The following is a 19,945-nucleotide window of genomic DNA, read 5'->3' on the forward strand; positions in this document are numbered from 1 at the left end:
GCAACAAGTGCAAACGTTTTGACAGTTGAACATGTATTCCTTAAAGTACGCAGCCACCGGCAAGCTGTTTCTGAACCAAAACAATCAATCTAGCTAAATGATTTAAGTTTAATTTCGTTTCAAATACTTGTTTGTACATTATTGTTGGAATCAATTGCATTGCCAGGTATGTGCCAGGTTATAATGTTAAGGAGCTATTAGACTATGGCAAACCAACAAACAAACTCGCGCTTTTTTGTGTTTGACAGTTTGCCAAACTCGCAAACTTGTTTGCGGCAAACTCGCCAAACAAAGGCAAATTTTGACCTGAGCTTTTAACTTTTTTCAGCAGACAATTTTTGTATGTTTTAAGAATAGGTTTTTTTTTATATAAATTCTAGGACAGGATTTTCAAGAGGACATTCTGTCGCGTCGATTGATGTCGATACTTTAGTGGAATTTTATGTACTTTTACATCAAAAAAAGTTTGCATACGGGGGTACAGACAAATATTTGACAAACTGTACCAAACCAAAAGTTTGATTGTTTGCGAGTTTGTTTGCCATAGTCTAATAGCTCCTTCGAAACACTTGAACAAAATTTGATTATGTTTAGGATAGAATAAACCAAATTTTCCAACTGTTTTTTATGGTTTTCTTTCTATTGTGAAAATTCTAAACACAATTAAACGAACCATCTTCAGAACTTCGACGAAACCCTATCATGAACGGAACATCAAGCTCGCCGGGGCGTCCCAAGCGGAATGTGACCATTCGAGATTACAGCCTGGTATGTTGAAAAACCAATAGTTTTAAGTAAAATTTATCTTTAAATATCTAATTTTTTTCTCAGCTGTTCAAGCGACCACCGAACATCCAGAAGACCAAGAGTGCTCGTGTTCCGAGCAGCGAATTTTGGACGAATCCGGAAGTTGCAGTCAAAGAGGAAGTGCCATTTGTAGTCTACGAAACGGATGCCAATCTGAGCGAGGAAATCGATATCAAACCGGAACTCGAAGACGGTTCCAGCGGTGCCGAGGTCGATGCGACATCGTTTTCCGAAGCTATCGTAAAGGACGAACTTATCATAGAGGATGTCTTGGATGCCGTGGAGGAGGAGGATGTTGAGTGGGTGGTGGAAGAAGGTCAGGTTGAGGACCGTCCAGCTCAGGACGATGTTAGGCTTGAAAGCAACGTTTCATGTGGGAAGGAACGTGTGGATCTTAAAAGGCGTGGTCGACCGCCTAAATCGAAAAAAATAGTGAAAAGGGTTAAAAAGTCAGAGCTCGGCAAATCCGATGCCGATGTTTTGATCTCCAGCGGGCGCAAGTTCAAGCGAAAACATCTGTGCGAAATATGCGGAAGAAAGTTTACCAACAGGAAGGGTCTCTCCGTTCATAAGCAGGCCCACGCGAAGCGACAGCCTTCGGTGGTGGTCACAGAACCGCCGCAGGTTCCCACGCCGGATAAAAGTGGCCTCTTCCAGTGTTCCGAATGTTCGAAAAAGCTGACGTCGCGCGAAAATTACGTTGCCCATTACAAGTGGCACATGTATCTGAAACAGATCGGCATTGAGTGCAACGTCTGCGGTGAGGTATGCGATTTGGAATGCTTCTAAATGTTGTAACGCTGAATGATTCTTTTTTTTTTCTTTCAGTTGTTTGAATTCCAGAATACACTCAAAATGCATTTGAGAACACATGTGAAAGAAATTGACTCAAGCGTGAAGGTTGTCGAGGATGAAAACGGATTGTTCAGATGTTCCGAGTGCATGAGCACTCACGTTAGTCGAGTCAATTGTATCAACCATATCCGGACCCATGCCAACAACTTCCGGTGTGCAACCTGTGGAAAGGTAAGGACAAAACAAAACTAACGACACGTAGTATAGTTTTGATTTTCCAGTTCTGGGAGTCGGAGAAGCATCTTCGGAAGCACGAGAAGATACACGAGAGAACACTCGCCAATTCCATCGTAGTCGAAACGAACGAGAACGGATTGTTCAAGTGCAGCGAGTGCCCCAAAGTCTACATCCAGCGAACTCTATGCGTCAGCCATATGCATCGCTTCCATGGGATAAAACCTTTTAAAATCCAGACCGAGCCAACTCCTCCGGAAGGTGCCGAAACATCATCCAACAAATGTCCAGAATGCAGCAAAACATTTACGAATCCAGTCGCCTACGATCAGCACATGCGAAGACATCGAAACGTCAGCGAAGGTCGCTTCAAGTGCAAGGAATGCGGACAGGTAAGCAATTCAACTGGCCTCCCAAGCTGTGAATACTGAATAAACCCCCTTTTTACCACCGCAGAACATGCCAACGAAGTCTATGCTCGGCAGCCACACCTTAATGCACCGGCGCCTCCGCCAAAATCCGGACGGAAATTTCACCTGTGTCAAGTGCGACAAAGACTTTCCCAGCTGGAATTCATTGTCTCGCCATGTTACATCGCACAAAAGGATAACCAAAAATTGTCTCTACAAGTGCAAGTTGTGTGAAATGGTATGAAAAAGTTTTTTTGAAATTAAAAACAAAATACTAATTTAAAAAAAAACACGTCATTTCAGACCTACGTTTCGCTGCAAGCCCTGGTCAAGCACCGATTGGTCAGCCATCCTGGAGACGATTTCGATCGGGAATCCACGATCGTAACCGAGTTGCCAGCGGAGGACGGCCTGAGTACGTCCGCCACGGTTGAGCTAAAATGTCCCGAGTGCGACAAAACCTACACGGACCGGGGGAAACTGCGAGTTCACCTAAACAAGCACAACAACATTAGGGCTGGGCGGTTCCAGTGTAAGCACTGTGGACGGGTATGTTAACCTAATTTTTTAAAAACATATTAAAAATTATGAAATTAAAAAAAAATCTTTGCAGAAGCACGGGACGCATGCAGAACTCAAGAAACATGAATTTAGTCATGAGATGATGCGGACGAAAAGAAAATGAAAACGTTTGCGCTCGAGAGCGTGATCGCTTTGTTTCGGTTGTACAACGAATAAATGATTTTATTATTTTAATGATGCTTTCAACTAAGATGAAACGGGACATCAGTTTTTAGATATCTTCTTTCCAGATTTTTAAGCGAAGATGGCGTTACGAATGGTGCACGCCCGAAATGTTAAAATCACGCAGTGATACCAACATTACAAAAAAAGTGTGCCATGACATGACAGCCATCTTCACTTAAAAATCTGGATTCAAATCAATTCCTGAAAGCTTGCTATCGCCAGCAAAAAAAAAGAATTTCTTAAAATTCTGTAATTATCCTTAAAACTGCGTTTAAAAACTCGAGTTGTGGTTCGATTTTTGGGAATGATCCCCAAGGTGCCATTGTCTTCTGGAGATTGATTTTGCAAAACTTCAGTTTGATCTTGGAGTTCATCTTTTTCATTCATCAATTTCGTCCTTTAGGGCTGGTATGCTCTTCAAAAGAAAGGGGTTCAAGAAACAGCTTTACGAACGGCCGAACAAAAGAGAGGAAATGTTTTCTTGGGGCTTTTCTTCACCCTCTCTGACTTGCTTTCGCTACCGCTGCTGCCCATTTGAAATTTTTCTTGTCCGATTCCTTCCGAAGTGCGTACCTTACATTACTACGGTTTCGTAGCAGAATGATGTTGGCGGTTCGGAATTGAGTCAGAATCGGCCATTTATTGGTCTTTAGCGGCAGAAAGCTTTAATATCCATTGATTAAACGTTTGGATGGATGAGGAACCTATCATCAAAATCTGAAACACTTGATTGTTTATTTCTGTTTGCTTGCTTATCAACAGCAACCTAGGTGCACCATAAATAAAAATCATGATTGGCTGAGTTCATAATCCCACTTTAAAAAAATGTTATTTATATGAGTTGAACTGATAAATTTGAGTACTTTAGTTAATTTGATTTGGTTAACCGAGGTGGATTTTCTTGAAATAATTCGAACTGTCAAAAATCCACCAAAGCATCCACAGGGTTGCAAATGAGCGAGCGCTCACGGAAAGCGTACTCACTCCAGCTGGAGCGTGAGTTTTTAACAGGTAGCTCGTGCTCGCTCACGCTCACCGGAGCGTTTTGCGCTCACGTGAGCTGGTGAGCCAAAGTAGGTAGTTGTTTTCCCTGTTGAAGCATCTGCCTGTTTGAAACGAAGTTTCTAGAACTATCTCAGCACAGGCAGCAAAAACAAACAAGAAAGTGGTCAAACAAACAAAAGTAAGCAATAAAATGGATTTAGTCAACGAACCGAAATATACTTTCTATTTAAATTCAGAACTCTTGAGTGTGCTAACAAAGAGCTAACTCATTCTTAATGTAACAAATCATTGACGTGAAGAGATGCTGATATGCACAAAAAAAATGAATTGATTGACAAATGTTTATTTTAAGTTTTTAAAATCCGGAGTTTTGAACAAAGTGGTTTTAAAAACACAAAAAAAAAGTTTTATTGGACCTTTAAAAAAACAGTAGTAAACTTTATAAAAGTTATAATCATCCCTCATATTCGGAACATTTTAGAGAATGTCCATATTCAAAAAATCATTTATTGAATCTGTAATTAAATATTTTCAGAGGCTTGGTAGCGGAAGTGTTAGATATAATTTACTTGACGGAATAGAAGCCACCCTTTATGTGCTTAAACATAACAATGACAATTTATATTATTTCAAACACTAGCAATTTGGAGACTTTTTTTGTAAAAAGAGAACTGTTTCAACAATTTTACCCTATTTTCTAGAATGAGAAAGAAAAAGATTAATTTTATAAAAATTATCAGCCGTTTCCAAGCACTGAACGATTTATTAAATGGAATGAATTTTGTTTAATGGATGCTAATTCTGATCTGCACGCTGGAATGGTAGCTAACAAACTGTTTAGGTACATAAAACAGTTTAATTTTATATTTTTATCAACCAAGCATATAACATTGAATCGAACATACCCCTAAGGTTTACAGACCTTTTTGTTCACGCGCTCATACCCTTCCTTTGTTTCCACAGACATGCTGCGCCTCAAGTACAAAATCTAACTAGGATTGAAAAACTAAAAACTGTTTCAAAAAGTTAAACGATTCGCAATACTTCCAAAGTGAGCGCTCCGTGAGCGAAAAATGAGCGCGAGGGTGGGGCAAACGCGAGCTGAAAAAAACGGAGCAAACGTGAGCGCGGGCAAACGTAAGCAAGCTCGCACAGCGCTCCTCCTCACGAATGAGTGAAAAGTGGGCGCTCACGAGCGCGTGAGGAACGCAACACTGAGCATCCACCACATTGATCGCATAAAAAACTGTGGTAGAAAAGTATCCACCGGTAGATGCTTCGGTGGATTTTCAACAGTTCGAATTATTTCAAGAAAATCCACCGCGGTTAACCAAATCAAATTAACAATAGTACTTTGTTGAAAAAGTGCGATAACCGAGGGGATAAAAAACTCAGCTCATCAAGATTTTTATTTTGAGTGTATGAGAAATTAGTTATCAATTCAAGTTTACCGTGTAAATCAGCTGTCAAAACATACAAAACGCACGCAGCCATTTGTCGATTATAATACACCCTTACCAAAAATCATGATTTTTTGAGTTCCAAATCCCACTTTTCATACGATTTTTTGAGTTCAGGTACTACAACCATAAAAATGGTTATATGGGTTGAACTGAAAAATTCGTATGAAAAGTGGGATTTGGAACTCAAAAAATCATGATTTTTGTTAAGGGTGTACATTGATGTTTATAAACAAAATCTCAGAGCAAGCAATCTAGTGTTTCCTTTCCTGATTGTTGTTTCTTCTCACAAACACTTACCGTACAAACGATAATAAATGGCCGAATCTAAACCATTTCCTGCGGTGGTCAAACAGGAGCCCGTGGACATCGAAGAACCAAGCTCGTTCTGTTACGAAACCATGGTAAAGGAAGAACTTATCATCGAGGACGAGCTCGAGCCCTCACCCGAAAAAGATGATGGCCAGGATCGAACTGCAGCAGACGAAAGCGACTTGGAGGACATTCCGAAATCCTCGAAAGGCCAGCCAAGCAACAAAAAATGGCACTGTGAAAAATGTAACAAGTCGTACCATAGCTCAGGTGCTTTCAGCACGCACAAGACGCGCCATAAAGCGTTTGAAACTGGCCGGTTCGCGTGTCAGCAGTGTGAAAAAGTAAATTATTCAAAAAGTTCACTTTCTAAGTAACTTATTTCTACTGGAATTGTGAAATCTTTTCAGCGATTTGGAGACAACCGTTCACTAAACCTTCACAAAAAGAAAGGATGTGAGGAGGAGTCTACAGAAAATTCCGATGGCAAATCCTGGGTCTGCGTAGAGTGCAACAAGACGTTTTCAAATCCTTACACCTTTCAACAGCACATTTACGCACATAGGGTTGTGTCGGCAGGCAAATACAAGTGTGAAACATGTGAGAAGGTACGGGTTAGTCATGAGAATAAAAACAATACTTTAATGAACTATTTTTGCAGTGTTTCAAGGGAAAATACGCGCTCACGAGACATGAACAAAATGCGCACCAAAAGAAGATAAAGACTGAAGCAAAACAGTTGGTCATAGACGCCAGAAAGTCGGAAGCAGAAAAGGTTCGCAAAGTTGTGGAAAAGGACGAAAATGGCTTCTTTAAGTGTCCGGACTGTGACAAGCGCTTCAAGTACCGATTGAAATATATTATCCATGCTCGGCAACATGTCGCTTTGAAGGAAGGATTTTACAAGTGCAAAATATGCGAATCGGTATGAAATTATTTATCTTGTAAATCTTCAAATTCCTGTTGATTTTTCATGTGACATTTTATGCAGGCTTTCAAATCAAGCGGCGAACGGAAGCAACATGAACGTACCCATGAGAAACACAATTCCAGAATGTTGGGCGACCCGTATGCGTTGATATGTCCCGAAGCAACTCTGACGGAAGAAAGTGGCATGTTCAAGTGTTCAGCATGTGAGAAGACCTTTGAACAACGGCCCGAAGGTCTGCGTCATGTCCTGAGGCATGTCCATGTAAAGCGAGAAAGGGTCCAATGCGACTTGTGCCCTTTGGTAAGTGTTAAGTTAGCGTACTCATGCTAAAAGTATTTTATGAATACGAAACTTTACAGACATTTGCCAACAAAAAGTATCTCGAAAAACATCAAACAGAGCACGCGACTTCAAAGGACGTTACGGCTAGTGAATCAACCAGCAGCGGTGGCTCGGAAGATTCGGAAAAGGTTGAAGAAAGCGGGTTTAAGTGTACCGTTTGCAACAAGACATTTTGGAACGAGCGTCGATTCGATATTCACATTCAAAGGCATAAAGTTATCAAGGAGAGCAGATTTCCCTGCAAGCTGTGTGGTTTGGTAGTTATGATTAACTCATTTTTCTTCACTCTGTATGCAGTTTAAATTTGTAAAATATTTCCAGCGCTGTGGAAGCACAGCAGAATTAAGAAAACACGAGCAGACGCATGCTAGGAAACAACAGCCCATGCTTTTGTCTGGGGAGAAAGTGCCTCCGATAATTTTGGAAAGAAACAACCACACCGTTTACAAGTGTCCCGAGTGCGCCTTGATATTCACCAAACAGCGGGCCTATTTCATCCATGCCCAAAACCACCTTAACGTCAAAAACGGAACCTTCAAGTGTGAAACCTGTGGTACCGTATGTGTCAACCATGGATACCGTATTAAGGACTGCTATCATTTCTCTGATTGTTTTTTTAGTGCTGCTCAAGCAGGAAGAAATTGGCGTTGCATATGGTACAACATCGAGAGGGAAAAGTTGTCACGCAAACACAGCCGGATAATCTTCTTTACGAATGCCCCGAATGTGGCAAAAAGTTTTCTCGTCGAGCTTACTTAATCAAACACGTGCAGAGGCATGAAGCCTTGGAAAATGGCACTTTCCAGTGCAAGGTATGTGCCAAGTTCTTTGGATCTCGTGTTCTACTAATCCGGCACGAAACGATCCATTGAGAGCGATTGCCCAAAGTTAACTGTAACAAAAATGCTAAAAAAAAATACAATACTAGAATTTTTGACTCCACAAAAAAAATCTTTTGATTGCTCATCCAACGATATATCGCATGAAAGATCCAGACATAACTTGCATGAAAATATCTGAGATTCGACCTGGAAAAAAATATAATCAACACGTAAGGGCACGGGATTGAAACTTGTCTGAAAAAAACCTGTATTATTTTCTCATTCGAAACAGTGGCGCCACGTGGTGGTAGCTGCCCTGTTTATTACACAGTGAAAATATCCATGGTCAATCCAAGGAACCAGAAGGTGATAACAGAAATGTCCGTCTAAAAGGGGTGCTGCAAAAAAACTAATTATTTTTAACAAATTTTCGACCAAATCAGTAACGAATTACAAGTTTGACAGTCCAACTACTGTTAAAAGTGGGTTTTGTTATTTGTTTTTGCAAAACCGCATATTTTTAACGAAAGTGCCAAAAATATTCGTGATCACCTTTTGCCTCTTGGGGAGCGTTCTTTTATTACGTAACGCAGTAGGGGGGAGAGGGGGGGTCGGAGGCCGTGTTACGCTCCATACAAAATTTTTAAAATTTGTATGGAAATTTTGTTACGAGGGGGGGAGGAGGTCTAAAAGTCCGATTTTTCGCGTTACGTAATGAAAGAACGCTCCCATACCCGTGATAAGGGCCAATACGCAGCTCCAAAGGAAAGGGGTAATGAAACAGCTTTACGAACAGCAGAACAAAGGAGAGAGAGCGATTTCTTGGGCCTTCACACTTTCTTTGTTGCTTTCACTGCTACTGCTGCCCATTTTGAAGACACCGTCTTTGCAGACTGAAATCAGTCGACTCTCTAGCGATCTTCTCGACATCAATATTGCTCCATCTGACATTATTTGATCACCATCTACACTTTAACACACTTTAACTCTTAAACACTGTTTGCACTTTTGACGGTGTTGTTTACTTTTCCGCAATATGTGTGTAGAAAAGCCGCCTTGTTTATTTTCCTGTTGAGAAAAATAAAAGATTTATTAGTTTTTAGAGCAAATTTTCTTGGTCTAGCTTACCGAAATTTCATGTTGCAGGAAAATACGTCTTCCTCCTCGAACAAAAGAAACTTTTCCGAACAAGTTGACAAAATTGCGGGACTTGTTTACATTTGCCACAAAGCGGTTTAGCGAAAATAACGTTATTTTCGACAGATTTTTTCTGTGAGAATTTTCTAATAAAATTGTTACAGAGTTCTAGCAGGCCTGCTAGAATCATTCTAGCAGTACCAATCTTGCTAGAATTTCTCGTGTCTGGGTTTTCTCTGAATCGGCTATATTAACCGGGTAATAATAACCCAAAACAGACTATTCCTTACTGCAGCGTGTACTTGGTTTTAACAGCGAATGAAAACAGGCGCGTGTTTATGTTTACGCTGTGGACAGTTGAGAGTGAATGTTTGGCACGGAAGTGGGAGTGTGATCAAATTGTGCTAGATCGGCTTGGTGGAATCCTTAACAGGACACGACGGAAGCGGACATGAGACAAAAGACAAAAGTTTAGAGCGAAAGTTTGTTATACGAAACATACCGTGCAGCAAAACTGGTTCGGACAAATAAATGTAATATAAGGTAAGATTAAATAACTTTATAAAATCATATTTATCGTGTAATTCTTGTTGAACTGTCATAACATTCAAAACGCACGCAGCCAATTTGCCGATAACATTGATGTAAACAAATTCACATCAGAGCCACGCAGCCATTTGTCGATTATACATTGATTTTTATAAACAAAATCTCAGAGCAAGCAATCTAGTGTTTCCTTTCCTGATTGTTGTTTCTTCTCACAAACACTTACCGTTCAAACGATAATAAATGGCCGAATCTAAACCATTTCCTGCGGTGGTCAAACAGGAGCCCGTGGACATCGAAGAACCAAGCTCGTTCTGTTACGAAACCATGGTAAAGGAAGAACTTATCATCGAGGACGAGCTCGAGCCCTCACCCGAAAAAGATGATGGCCAGGATCGAACTGCAGCAGACGAAAGCGACTTGGAGGACATTCCGAAATCCTCGAAAGGCCAGCCAAGCAACAAAAAATGGCACTGTGAAAAATGTAACAAGTCGTACCATAGCTCAGGTGCTTTCAGCACGCACAAGACGCGCCATAAAGCGTTTGAAACTGGCCGGTTCGCGTGTCAGCAGTGTGAAAAAGTAAATTATTCAAAAAGTTCACTTTCTAAGTAACTTATTTCTACTGGAATTGTGAAATCTTTTCAGCGATTTGGAGATAACCGTTCACTAAACCTTCACAAAATGAAAGGATGTGAGGGGGAGTCTACAGAAAATTCCGATGGCAAATCCTGGGTCTGCGTAGAGTGCAACAAGGCGTTCTCAAATCCTTACACCTTTCAACATCACATTTACTCACATAGGGTTGTGTCGGCAGGCAAATACAAGTGTGAAACATGTGAGAAGGTACGGGTTAGTTATGAGAATAAAAACAATACTTTAATGAACTATTTTTGTAGTGTTTCAAGGTAAAATACGCACTCACGAGACATGAACAAAATGCGCACCAAAAGAAGATAAAGACTGAAGCAAAACAGTTGGTAAGGGACGCCAGTAAGTCGGAAGCAGAAAAGGTTCGCAAAGTTGTGGAAAAGGACGAAAATGGCTTCTTTAAGTGTCCGGACTGCGACAAGCGCTTCAAGTACCGATTGAAATGTATTATCCATGCTCGGCGACATGTCGCTTTGAAGGAAGGATTTTACAAGTGCAAAATATGCGAATCGGTATGAAATTATTTATCTTGTTACTCTTCAAATTCCTGTTGATTTTTCATGTGACATTTTATGCAGGCTTTCAAATCAAGCGGCGAACGGAAGCAACATGAACGTACCCATGAGAAACACAATTCCAGAATGTTAGGCGACCCGTATGCGTTGATGTGTCCCAAAGCAACTCTGACAGAAGAAAGTGGCATGTTCAAGTGTTCAGCTTGTGTGAAGACCTTTGAACAACGGCCCGAAGGTCTGCGTCATGTCCTGAGACATGTCCATGTAAAGCGAGAAAGGGTCCAATGCGACTTGTGTCCATTGGTAAGTGTTAAGTATATATTGCGTACTCAATTATTCATGCTAAAAGTATTTTATGAATACGAAACTTTACAGACATTTGCCAACAAAAAGTATCTCGAAAAACATCAAACAGAGCACGCGACTTCAAAGGACGTTACGGCTAGTGAATCAACTAGCAGCGGTGGCTCGGAAGATTCAGCGAAGGTTGAAGACGGCGGGTTCAAGTGTACCGATTGCAACAAGACATTTTGGAACGAGCGTCGGTTCGATTTTCACATTCAAAGGCATAAAGCTATCAAGGAGAGCAGATTTCCCTGCAAGCTGTGTGATATGGTAGTTATGATTATATAATTCATTTTTGTTCACTCTGTATGCAGTTTAAATTTGTAAAATATTTCCAGCGCTGTGGAAACACAGCAGAGTTAAAAAGACACGAGCAGACGCATGCTAGGAAACAACAACCCATGCTTTTGTCTGGGGAGAAAGTGCCTCCGATAATTTTGGAAAGAAACAACCACACCGTTTACAAGTGTCCCGAGTGCGCCTTGATATTCACCAAACAGCGGGTCTATTTCACCCATACCCAGTACCACATTAACGTCAAAAACGGAACATTCAAGTGTGAAACTTGTGGGACCGTAAGTGTCTACCATGGATACAGTATTAACGACTGCTAACATTTCTCTGATTTATTTATTTTTTTAGTGCTGCCCATCCAGGAAGAAATTGGCGTTGCATATGGTAAAACATCGAGAGGGAAAAGTTGTCATGCAAACACGGCCGGATAATCTTCTTTACGAATGTACCGAATGTGGCAAAAAGTTTTCACGTAGAGTTTATTTAATCAAACACGTGCAAAGGCATAAAGCCTTCGAAAATGGCACTTTCCAGTGCAAGGTATGTGCCAAGTTCTTTGGATCTCGTGTTCAACTAATCCGACACGAAACGATCCATTGAGGGTGATTGCACAAAGTTAACTTAACAAAAACGCAATAAAATCTAGAATTTTTGGCTTTTCAAAAAAAATCTTTTCACTGCTCATTCAATAGATCCAGACATAAATTTAATGAAAATATCTGAGATTCGGCATGGAAAAAAATTATAATCAACACATAAGGGCCAATACGCAGCTCCAAAGGAAAGGGGTAATGAAACAGCTTTACGAACAGCAGAACAAAGGAGAGAGAGCGATTTCTTGGGCCTTCACCCTTTCTTTGTTGCTTTCACTCACGCAGAAAAATAAGGCATATTTGAATCAACAAAACATTTTGTTGATTTGAAAATCAAGATTTTTGTTGAATCGACGCTAAACGTCAAAGCAACTTTTTCAAAACAACAAAAGATTTTTGTAGAATTGAGAAAATCAAGGTTTGTTTCAACGCAAAATCTGCGTTGATTATATTCAACACATTTTTTCTTGAATCAAACCTCGTACAGGCTGATTCTACAAAACATTTTTCTGCGTGCTGCTACTGCTGCCCATTTTGAAGACACCGTCTTTGCAGACTGAAATCAGTCGACTCTCTAGCGATCTTCTCGACATCAATATTGCTCCATCTGACAATTTTTCAGCAAGCCGTAACTTAGGTATCGGCAGGCTCATTGTGGAGTAGAGTCTGTACACTTGACGGTAGGTCAAATGAAAAACTTCATTTTTCGAGTGATTTTATAACCTTTCCTCATTGAGGTGAGGAATGTAGGGTTTTCGTCTTTCTAAATAATGTTTGGCGCGGAAGTGGGAGTGTGATTAAATTGTGCTAGAACGGGTTGGCGGAATCCTAAACTGGACACGACGGAAGCGGACATGAGACCAGTGGGTGGTTGGGAGGTTAATGATCGGCAACGATGGTGCTGCGTCCGGTACGTCGTGGCCCGGTTGCGGCGACCCTACAAGGAAGACAAAAGTTTAGAGCGAAAGTTTGTTATACGAAACATACCGTGATTCAAACCTCGATAACTTGATTTTAAGGAGATGTTAGCAAAACTGGTTCGGACAAATAAATGTAATATAAGGTAAGTATAAAATCATATTTATCGTGTAATTCTTGTTGAACTGTCATAACATTCAAAACGCACGCAGCCAATTTGCCGATAACATTGATGTAAACAAATTTACATCTGAGCAAGCAATCAAGTGTTTCCGTTGGTTTTTAGTTGCTTCCTATCACAAAATCTTATTGTTCAAAGGACAATAAATGGCCGAATCTAAACCATTTTCTGCGGTGGCCAAACAGGAACACGTTGACGTGGAAGATCCAAGTGCATTCTGTTACGAAACCCTAGTAAAGGAAGAACTTATCATCGAGGACGAGCTCGAGCCCTCACCCGAAAAAGATGATGGTCAAGATCAAACTGAAGTTTTGCAAAATCAATCTGCAGGCCAGCCGAGCAACACAGAATGGCACTGTGAAAAATGTAACCAATCGTACCCTACCTCTAAATCATTCAGTGCCCACAAGACTCGTCATAAAGCGTTGGAAACTGGCCGGTTCGCGTGTCAACAGTGCGAAAGGGTAATTCTTTTTACTATAGAGATATCCACGAGCGAGAGTGTGTTAGTTTGTAACAAAATTACACACAGACATAGGCAAATCGAGTAGATTAATTCGTCTGTCAAAATCAGCTGTGCCCTTTATTATACCACGAGCACGTGGTAAACAGCTGGTTTTTACAGACGATTGGTCTACTCGATTTGCCTATGTCTGCGTAAAAATAGTGTAAACAATAATCAGCTGCTTGGAATTCAGCCAATCACAGTCGATCAAAACCAAAACAATACTTCAAATACAAATACTAACACAGAATCGTGGTGTGCGTGAGAGAAACCGTGGAGATCTCTATTGGAACTCATCAATTACAAAAGTAATTTGTGCCTCCATATTAGCGTTTTCCAGACAACAACGCACAACGCCGTCACAAGTGCAAGGGTAAGGCAACGGGGAATCCCGTATCCTGGGTTTGCGAAGAGTGCAACAGAACATTCCCAAATCGGCATATATTTTATTTGCACAAATACAGGCATAGAGTTGTGAAGGAAGCGAGATACAGGTGTGAACTGTGCGATAAGGTTTAGGAATTATTATTATTTGATCTGAATTAAAACAATACAGCTTTATCTTCCTTTTGCAGTGTTTTTCGGACAAAAATGCGCAAACGAAACATGTACAAAATGTGCACAGAGAGAAAAGAAGTATCAAAGCAATACAGTTGAAATCGGAAGATGAACGGGACTCCAAAGCTGAGGAAAAGGACGAAAATGGCCTCTTCAAGTGTCCGGACTGCGATAAGCGCTTCGAGGTCCGCAACAGTTACACTTCACACCTTCGGCAGCACCTTGCTATGAAGCAAGAACGGTACAAGTGCAAGATATGCGAGTTGGTATGTTAATTTTATTGTTTTTGTTTAATTTAGTTGTTTTAAAATGCAGCAATTATAGAGTTTCAGAACAAGCTCCGAGCTCAAGAGGCATGATCGAGCTCATGAGAACCACAAATCCAAATTGTCAAATGACCCGTTTGCCTCGATATGTCCCGAAGCGACCATGAAGGAGGAAAACGGCATATTCAAGTGTTCAGCGTGTGAGAAGACCTTTGAACAACGGCGTGCGGCTTTGCGTCATCTCATGAGACATGGTTATGTAAAGCGAGACAGGGTTCAGTGCAAATTGTGCCCAATGGTAAGCGTTGAGTGGAGCATATTCGTGCGAACAAGTAAATATTAAATGAAGTTACAGACGTTCGTTAACAAAACGTACCTGGAAAAACATCGAGTGGAACACGAATCTTCGAAGGACGTTTCTGCAAGTGGTTCAAGCAGCGAGAAGGAATCAGATTCGGACGATTTGTCGCAAGATGGAGCCAGCGAATTCAAATGTACCGATTGCAACAAAACATTCCGGGAAAAGCGTCTGTTGAATCGGCATATTCGGAGGCACGAAGCGATCAAAGAGAGCAAATTTCCGTGCAAGCTGTGCGATGTGGTATCTTTTGTTACTGATGCTTTAAATTGTGTGTGCCAGATAAATTTGTTAAACTCTTTCAGCGCTGCGGAAGCAAACGAGAGCTGATAACACACGAGGAAATGCACGCTAGGAAGCAACAAACAACGATTGTTTCTACAGAGAAAGTGCCCCCAATAATCTTGGAAAGAAACAACCACACCGTTTACAAGTGTCCTGATTGCGCCTTAATATTCACCAAACAGCGGGTTTATTCCACTCATGCTCTTAGGCACGTTAACGTCAAAAACGGAACCTTCAAGTGTGAAACGTGCGGCGTGGTAAGCACTCTATATAATAATAACTCAAATCCATTCTGAAACATCTTGATTTTAGTGCTGTCCAACCAGAAGGAACCAGCTGGAACACATACGGAAACATCGAGCGGGAAAGGTTATCGCACCGACGCAGCAGGACAATTTTCCTTTCGAGTGTCCCGAGTGCGGAAAGAAGTTTCCCCTAAGAAAATACCTTATCCAACACGTCAGGCGACATGAGGCCGTGGAAAGTGGCACCTTTCAGTGCAAGATCTGTGCCAAGTTCTTTAGCACTGGTGTAGAACTGGCTAGACACGAGAAGATCCATGAAGGCAAGGACAAGCTGGAAAAGTTTAAGTGTTCCGAGTGTGGCTTCATTTGTGCTTCACGGTCGTCGTTTGTGTGGCATCTTAAGAGGCACGAGGCCATAAGAAGCGGGAAGTTCGAGTGCAAAGTGTGTGGGAAGGTTGGCTTCTTGTTTTACATTGTGTGGTGGATTGGAAATGTGTACTGACTGTCTTTTCCTTTCAGAAAATGGGATCCAAACATGAACTTGAGGTTCATACTAGAAGGCACCCTGCAAAGTAATGGAAGTTTATGTTTTCCGTTGAGTTATTTTAGTTGGAGAAGCTTTTTTTTGTGAAAATACGCAATAAAAATATTTGAGGACATGATCATGCTTTCAGTATTGTTCTCAGTTCCGACAGACTCACAGTCACCTCAATTCGAATTTTGAAACAGAATTCAAATCAAATCGTATAAGGATTCCGTTTCAAACGAAACAGCTACTTTGAAAACGCCAAGTATAGAACTGTCACTTTTTAGATTTCGGCAAAATCACCAAGCACATTGAAATTCGGTTCAGTGATCTCAAATTTGCGAATTAAAATCAAAACAAACTCATCTTTAAAACAAGATAACATCACTGAACCGAACTTTATTTTGCTTGAACGAACTCTAAAATAAAGTTCCCCCAGTAAGCGTGTCGGTCTGGGTTTGATCCTTGGTTTGATCCTTGAAGGTCCTGGTGGCCAATTTTGGGACGAAATTTGTCTGATCACTCCTTCCGTCGGACAGGGAAGTAAATGTTGGTCCCGGTCTAACCTAGAGGTCAGGTCGATAGCTCAATCCATGTGTATGAGTCTCCCTGGGTCCTGCCTCGGTGGAGTCGCTTGTAGGCAGTTGGACTCACAATCCAAAGTTCGTCAGTTCGAAACCCGGGGAGGATGGAAGCTTAGGTGTAAAAAGAGGTTTGCAATTGCCTCAACAATCAATCAATCCCAACCTGGTCACAGCACCTAAAAAGACCTAATAAAAATAAGTTAAGAAAAAAAAACCTCGTACAGGCTGATTTTACAAAACATTTTCTGCGTGTAGTGTGCACCCATTTTCAAAAATCATTATTGTCTGAGTTTGTTTCCCAGTTTTTCATACAATTTATCAGCTCAACCCATACAACACTTTTACTTCTAGTGATTACACAAACTAAACCATTCGTACAGCCGCCGGTTGATTTCATTCGTCTGTTTAGCTGAAATATAATCACAAAAGGGGTAGATAATATTGTCAGTGTACCTGTCATTATTATATTACCAACAACATACAATAACGCCAACAACAAAAGTTTTGAAAGTCTTCCAGTTACTTTCACTTATCTAGTAAAGACGAAACGAACGTGATAGCCAAGATTCATCTGGAATATTAACTTAAACACAGAGATATCCTGTAATCTCAATTCGGCAATGTACGTATTTTGAGCAAATTGCTTGTTCCGAATAGCATTTAGAAGCTTTTAACCCCATTTTCCATTCAGATGCAAGAATTCTCAGTGAAAACGGAATCCGACTTCGAAATGAAGTCCACACTGGAGGATAGCCAAAACCACCCAGAATCTAAAGAAACGACCTCTTTCTGTTACGAAACTGTGGTCAAGGAGGAAGTTATCCTAGAAGACGAATGTGTTCCATCGGAAGTGGAGAGCGAGGAGCAACTTCCCTCTGGTAGTGAAGAAGACCCCAACAAAAAAATCATGGTTTGCGAAGAATGCAACAAATCGTACACCAATCGAGAGCTTTTTAGATCGCATAAATATAAACATAGGATGCTTAAAGAGGGAAAGTTTACATGCAAAATTTGCGATAAGGTAAAAGCGTATAATATTCGTTGAGTGGCAACAATTTATTAATTTATGTTTAATGTTTACAGAGATTCAGAGATAAATATGCTTTGACCATTCACCTGCAGGGTATTCATTTAGTATCCAAGCTTATTAAACCAGTATCAAGTAAAAAGGGTGATTTGAACGAACCGGATGTTAAACAGTTTCCAAAAACCATCACGAACGAAAACGGACAATTCAAATGCACAGAATGTGACGAGAAATTCGAGTTTCTGTACCTACAGCAGCGACACATTCGACGGCATACTGCTTTGAAACAAGAGTTGTACAAATGTGAAGAATGCAATAAGGCTTTTGCCTCGAATCCGGAATTTCTCAGTCACATGAAACGAGTTCACGAGCAATATGCAAAAAAAGCTTTGCAAGTTTCCGTGAAGGAAGAGGATGGAGTCTTCATCTGCAGTAAATGTAACAAAACGTTTGGGGAGCGACACTTGTGCCAGCAACATATTTTGAAACATTTATTAGTGACGAAGGAAAGAACTGTTTCCTGTCCCAAGTGCCCTAAAGTAAGAATTTATCCAGACAGATTTTGGTCACGTTTGTTATTAATCGATAAATATTTTCAGACTTTCATATCAGAAAAATATCTTGTAAAACACGAGGCATGGCACGAAGCATCTATCAAAAAACTAAGTGAAGTAATAAAATGCGATGAGTGCAACAAGACATTCAAAACAAAACGCATCTTATCTAGACACCTTAAAAGGCACGCGGCCATGAAGGAAGGCAAATATCAATGCAAGATTTGCAGTATGGTAAGTTTCAATGGCACTCCATGTTATTTATCAACTTTAGTTAATTCCTATCTGTATTTTAGCGACACGCATCTGACCGCGAGTTGAAAATTCACACAAAGAAGCACGAAATGAACGTGGAAATGCCGTCAGTTCCACCTCCAGTTATAATTGTAAGAAATGATCACAGTGCATTCCAATGTCCCGAGTGCGGTATGGTGTTCACCGTCCGGCGTGCCTACAACAACCATGCGCAAAGACATATAAATATACGAAATGGCATGTACAAGTGCGATATTTGCGAAAAGGTAGGAATAAATTAGTTACAGCGCTGTTTTACCATTAAACGAATATGTTTCTTTTTAGCTTTGTGGTTCTGCCCAAAATCTTGACACGCACATGCGGAGACATCGAAAGGGACAGATTAAAGAAGTCACTCAACCTAGAGAACTGTCGTATGAATGCTCAAAATGTGATAAAAAATTTGGCAAGAAGCTTCTGTTAGCCAGGCACGTCAAAATGCACGAGGCTATCGAAAAAGGTCTTTACAGGTGCAAGTTATGTGGAAGGGTAATACGAATTTACTTCTTTTATTGATAAAGTTATAATAACATTTTTATTTCATTTTTGCAGTATTTAGGATCACCCAAATCGCTCGCAGTACACGAGCAGGGACATGACGACGATAAAAAAGCAAAAAATGTACATAAATGTACCGAATGTGACCGCACGTATTTTCGCAAGGATTCCTACCTCACTCATGTTAAGGCGAAGCATGGTGGAAACAAACCGAAACAACATGAAAATGTAAAAATGGAGGAAAGTTGATATTTTGTTACTTCAGTTTTCGTTATATGGAATAAAACAGGAGATTTATGTAAAATAACATGGTGTCGATTTCTGGAAAAGTCAGGGAAAACCTGGAATTGTCAGGGAATTTTATTTGACCTGGAAAAGTCAGGGAAAGTCAGGGAAATTTAAGCTGGGTCAGAGAATTTCGATGATCTTAAAAATATTGCTACAACATTTCATTTCTTTTTTTTTTTTCCCTGGAGATGGAGCCACACGTTGCCGTCGTTTCAGGGCTATTTGCAAAGATGGTTTCCGATGTTGATATATATCACACATTTATTTTATATTTATATACTTGTGTTGATAGAAATCACACCTTTTATAATATGTAAAATTGCAAGATATTGAAATTTTTTATTTGAGTCTCAATATTCTTGTTCGTGAAATCTGTTAGGAACAGGTAAAACCGTTTGATAATGGGGAGGAATAGTTAGTTTTTTTGTAACTTTTTCTAGGTTGTTTAATAATTCCAGACTTCAGTTATGTGTAAGCCAGTTTAGTAATGCTATCAGAATTTCTGATTTCAATTGAAGTGGTATACTAACCATTCTGAATTGTCAAAAAATCCATAGAGTCTCGATCAATCAATAATGAAATGATATCGGACAAAATTCGTTAATCTGTTGAACTAACGGTTTTCGGATTATGGTTGTATCGACCATTGTTGCGAATCGAGGATCTACTGGAGTTTTGACGATCAAACAGAGCCTAACATTTAAAAAGGACACACAGGTGTGAACAGGATTGTGTCTCTTTCACTCAAAATTTTAATGATAGTTTACATAAGGTATGATAGGGATACACTCTTGTTTGCAAAGCTTGTGTGCCCTAATGAAATGGAAGGCACGAAATAGTCGTATTAACAACGAGTGTTCAACTTGTAAAATATGAACGTTTCATTAATGTTTATTGTTTTTGGAAGCAGCAA

The 19,945-nt window shown here is 40.3% G+C and overlaps 2 protein-coding genes across 6 annotated transcripts in view; both read left to right on the forward strand.

Moving 5' to 3' along the window:
• The first annotated feature begins 39 nt into the window (after nt 1-39).
• The window catches only part of LOC120428895 (uncharacterized), a 40,071-nt gene continuing 20,165 nt past the window's right edge, over nt 40-19,945 (forward strand). Inside the window, exons 1-18 of the mRNA XM_052708979.1 lie at nt 40-166; nt 683-768; nt 832-1,572; nt 1,636-1,833; nt 1,884-2,228; nt 2,293-2,484; nt 2,550-2,795; nt 6,181-6,378; nt 6,432-6,695; nt 6,762-7,001; nt 7,061-7,300; nt 7,365-7,601; nt 7,664-7,912; nt 9,830-10,129; nt 14,125-14,373; nt 17,063-17,304; nt 18,138-18,186; nt 18,249-18,473. Of these exons, the coding sequence (XP_052564939.1) occupies nt 703-768; nt 832-1,572; nt 1,636-1,833; nt 1,884-2,228; nt 2,293-2,484; nt 2,550-2,795; nt 6,181-6,378; nt 6,432-6,695; nt 6,762-7,001; nt 7,061-7,300; nt 7,365-7,601; nt 7,664-7,912; nt 9,830-10,129; nt 14,125-14,373; nt 17,063-17,304; nt 18,138-18,186; nt 18,249-18,473 (4,281 nt within the window). The 5' untranslated portion in view covers nt 40-166; nt 683-702. The remainder of the gene's footprint in view (nt 167-682; nt 769-831; nt 1,573-1,635; nt 1,834-1,883; nt 2,229-2,292; nt 2,485-2,549; nt 2,796-6,180; nt 6,379-6,431; nt 6,696-6,761; nt 7,002-7,060; nt 7,301-7,364; nt 7,602-7,663; nt 7,913-9,829; nt 10,130-14,124; nt 14,374-17,062; nt 17,305-18,137; nt 18,187-18,248; nt 18,474-19,945) is intronic.
• Nucleotides 9,680-19,045, forward strand: LOC120428885 (zinc finger protein 883-like). Of its 5 annotated transcripts, XM_039594020.2 has the most exons (9): nt 11,764-11,892; nt 13,183-13,508; nt 13,880-14,062; nt 14,125-14,373; nt 14,432-14,671; nt 14,723-14,974; nt 15,037-15,273; nt 15,329-15,715; nt 15,781-15,923. In XM_039594020.2, the coding sequence occupies exons 2-9, from the start codon at nt 13,191-13,193 to the stop codon at nt 15,835-15,837; spliced, it is 1,923 nt and encodes a 640-aa protein (XP_039449954.1). In that variant the 5' UTR covers nt 11,764-11,892; nt 13,183-13,190; the 3' UTR covers nt 15,838-15,923. The 5 variants fall into 5 exon arrangements, with proteins under 5 accessions (XP_039449962.1, XP_052563580.1, XP_039449954.1 ...); XM_052707620.1 differs by lacking the exons at nt 13,880-14,062; nt 14,125-14,373; nt 14,432-14,671; ... (2 more) ...; nt 15,329-15,715; nt 15,781-15,923 and adding exons at nt 9,830-10,129; nt 10,196-10,393; nt 10,447-10,710; ... (1 more) ...; nt 11,089-11,328; nt 11,397-11,633 and having other exon boundaries at nt 11,701-11,892; nt 13,183-13,438; XM_039594021.2 differs by lacking the exon at nt 11,764-11,892 and having other exon boundaries at nt 12,476-13,508; nt 14,729-14,974.

The sequence above is a fragment of the Culex pipiens genome, chromosome 2 (assembly GCF_016801865.2).
Source record: "Culex pipiens pallens isolate TS chromosome 2, TS_CPP_V2, whole genome shotgun sequence".
In the NCBI taxonomy this organism is placed as follows: domain Eukaryota; kingdom Metazoa; phylum Arthropoda; class Insecta; order Diptera; family Culicidae; genus Culex; species Culex pipiens.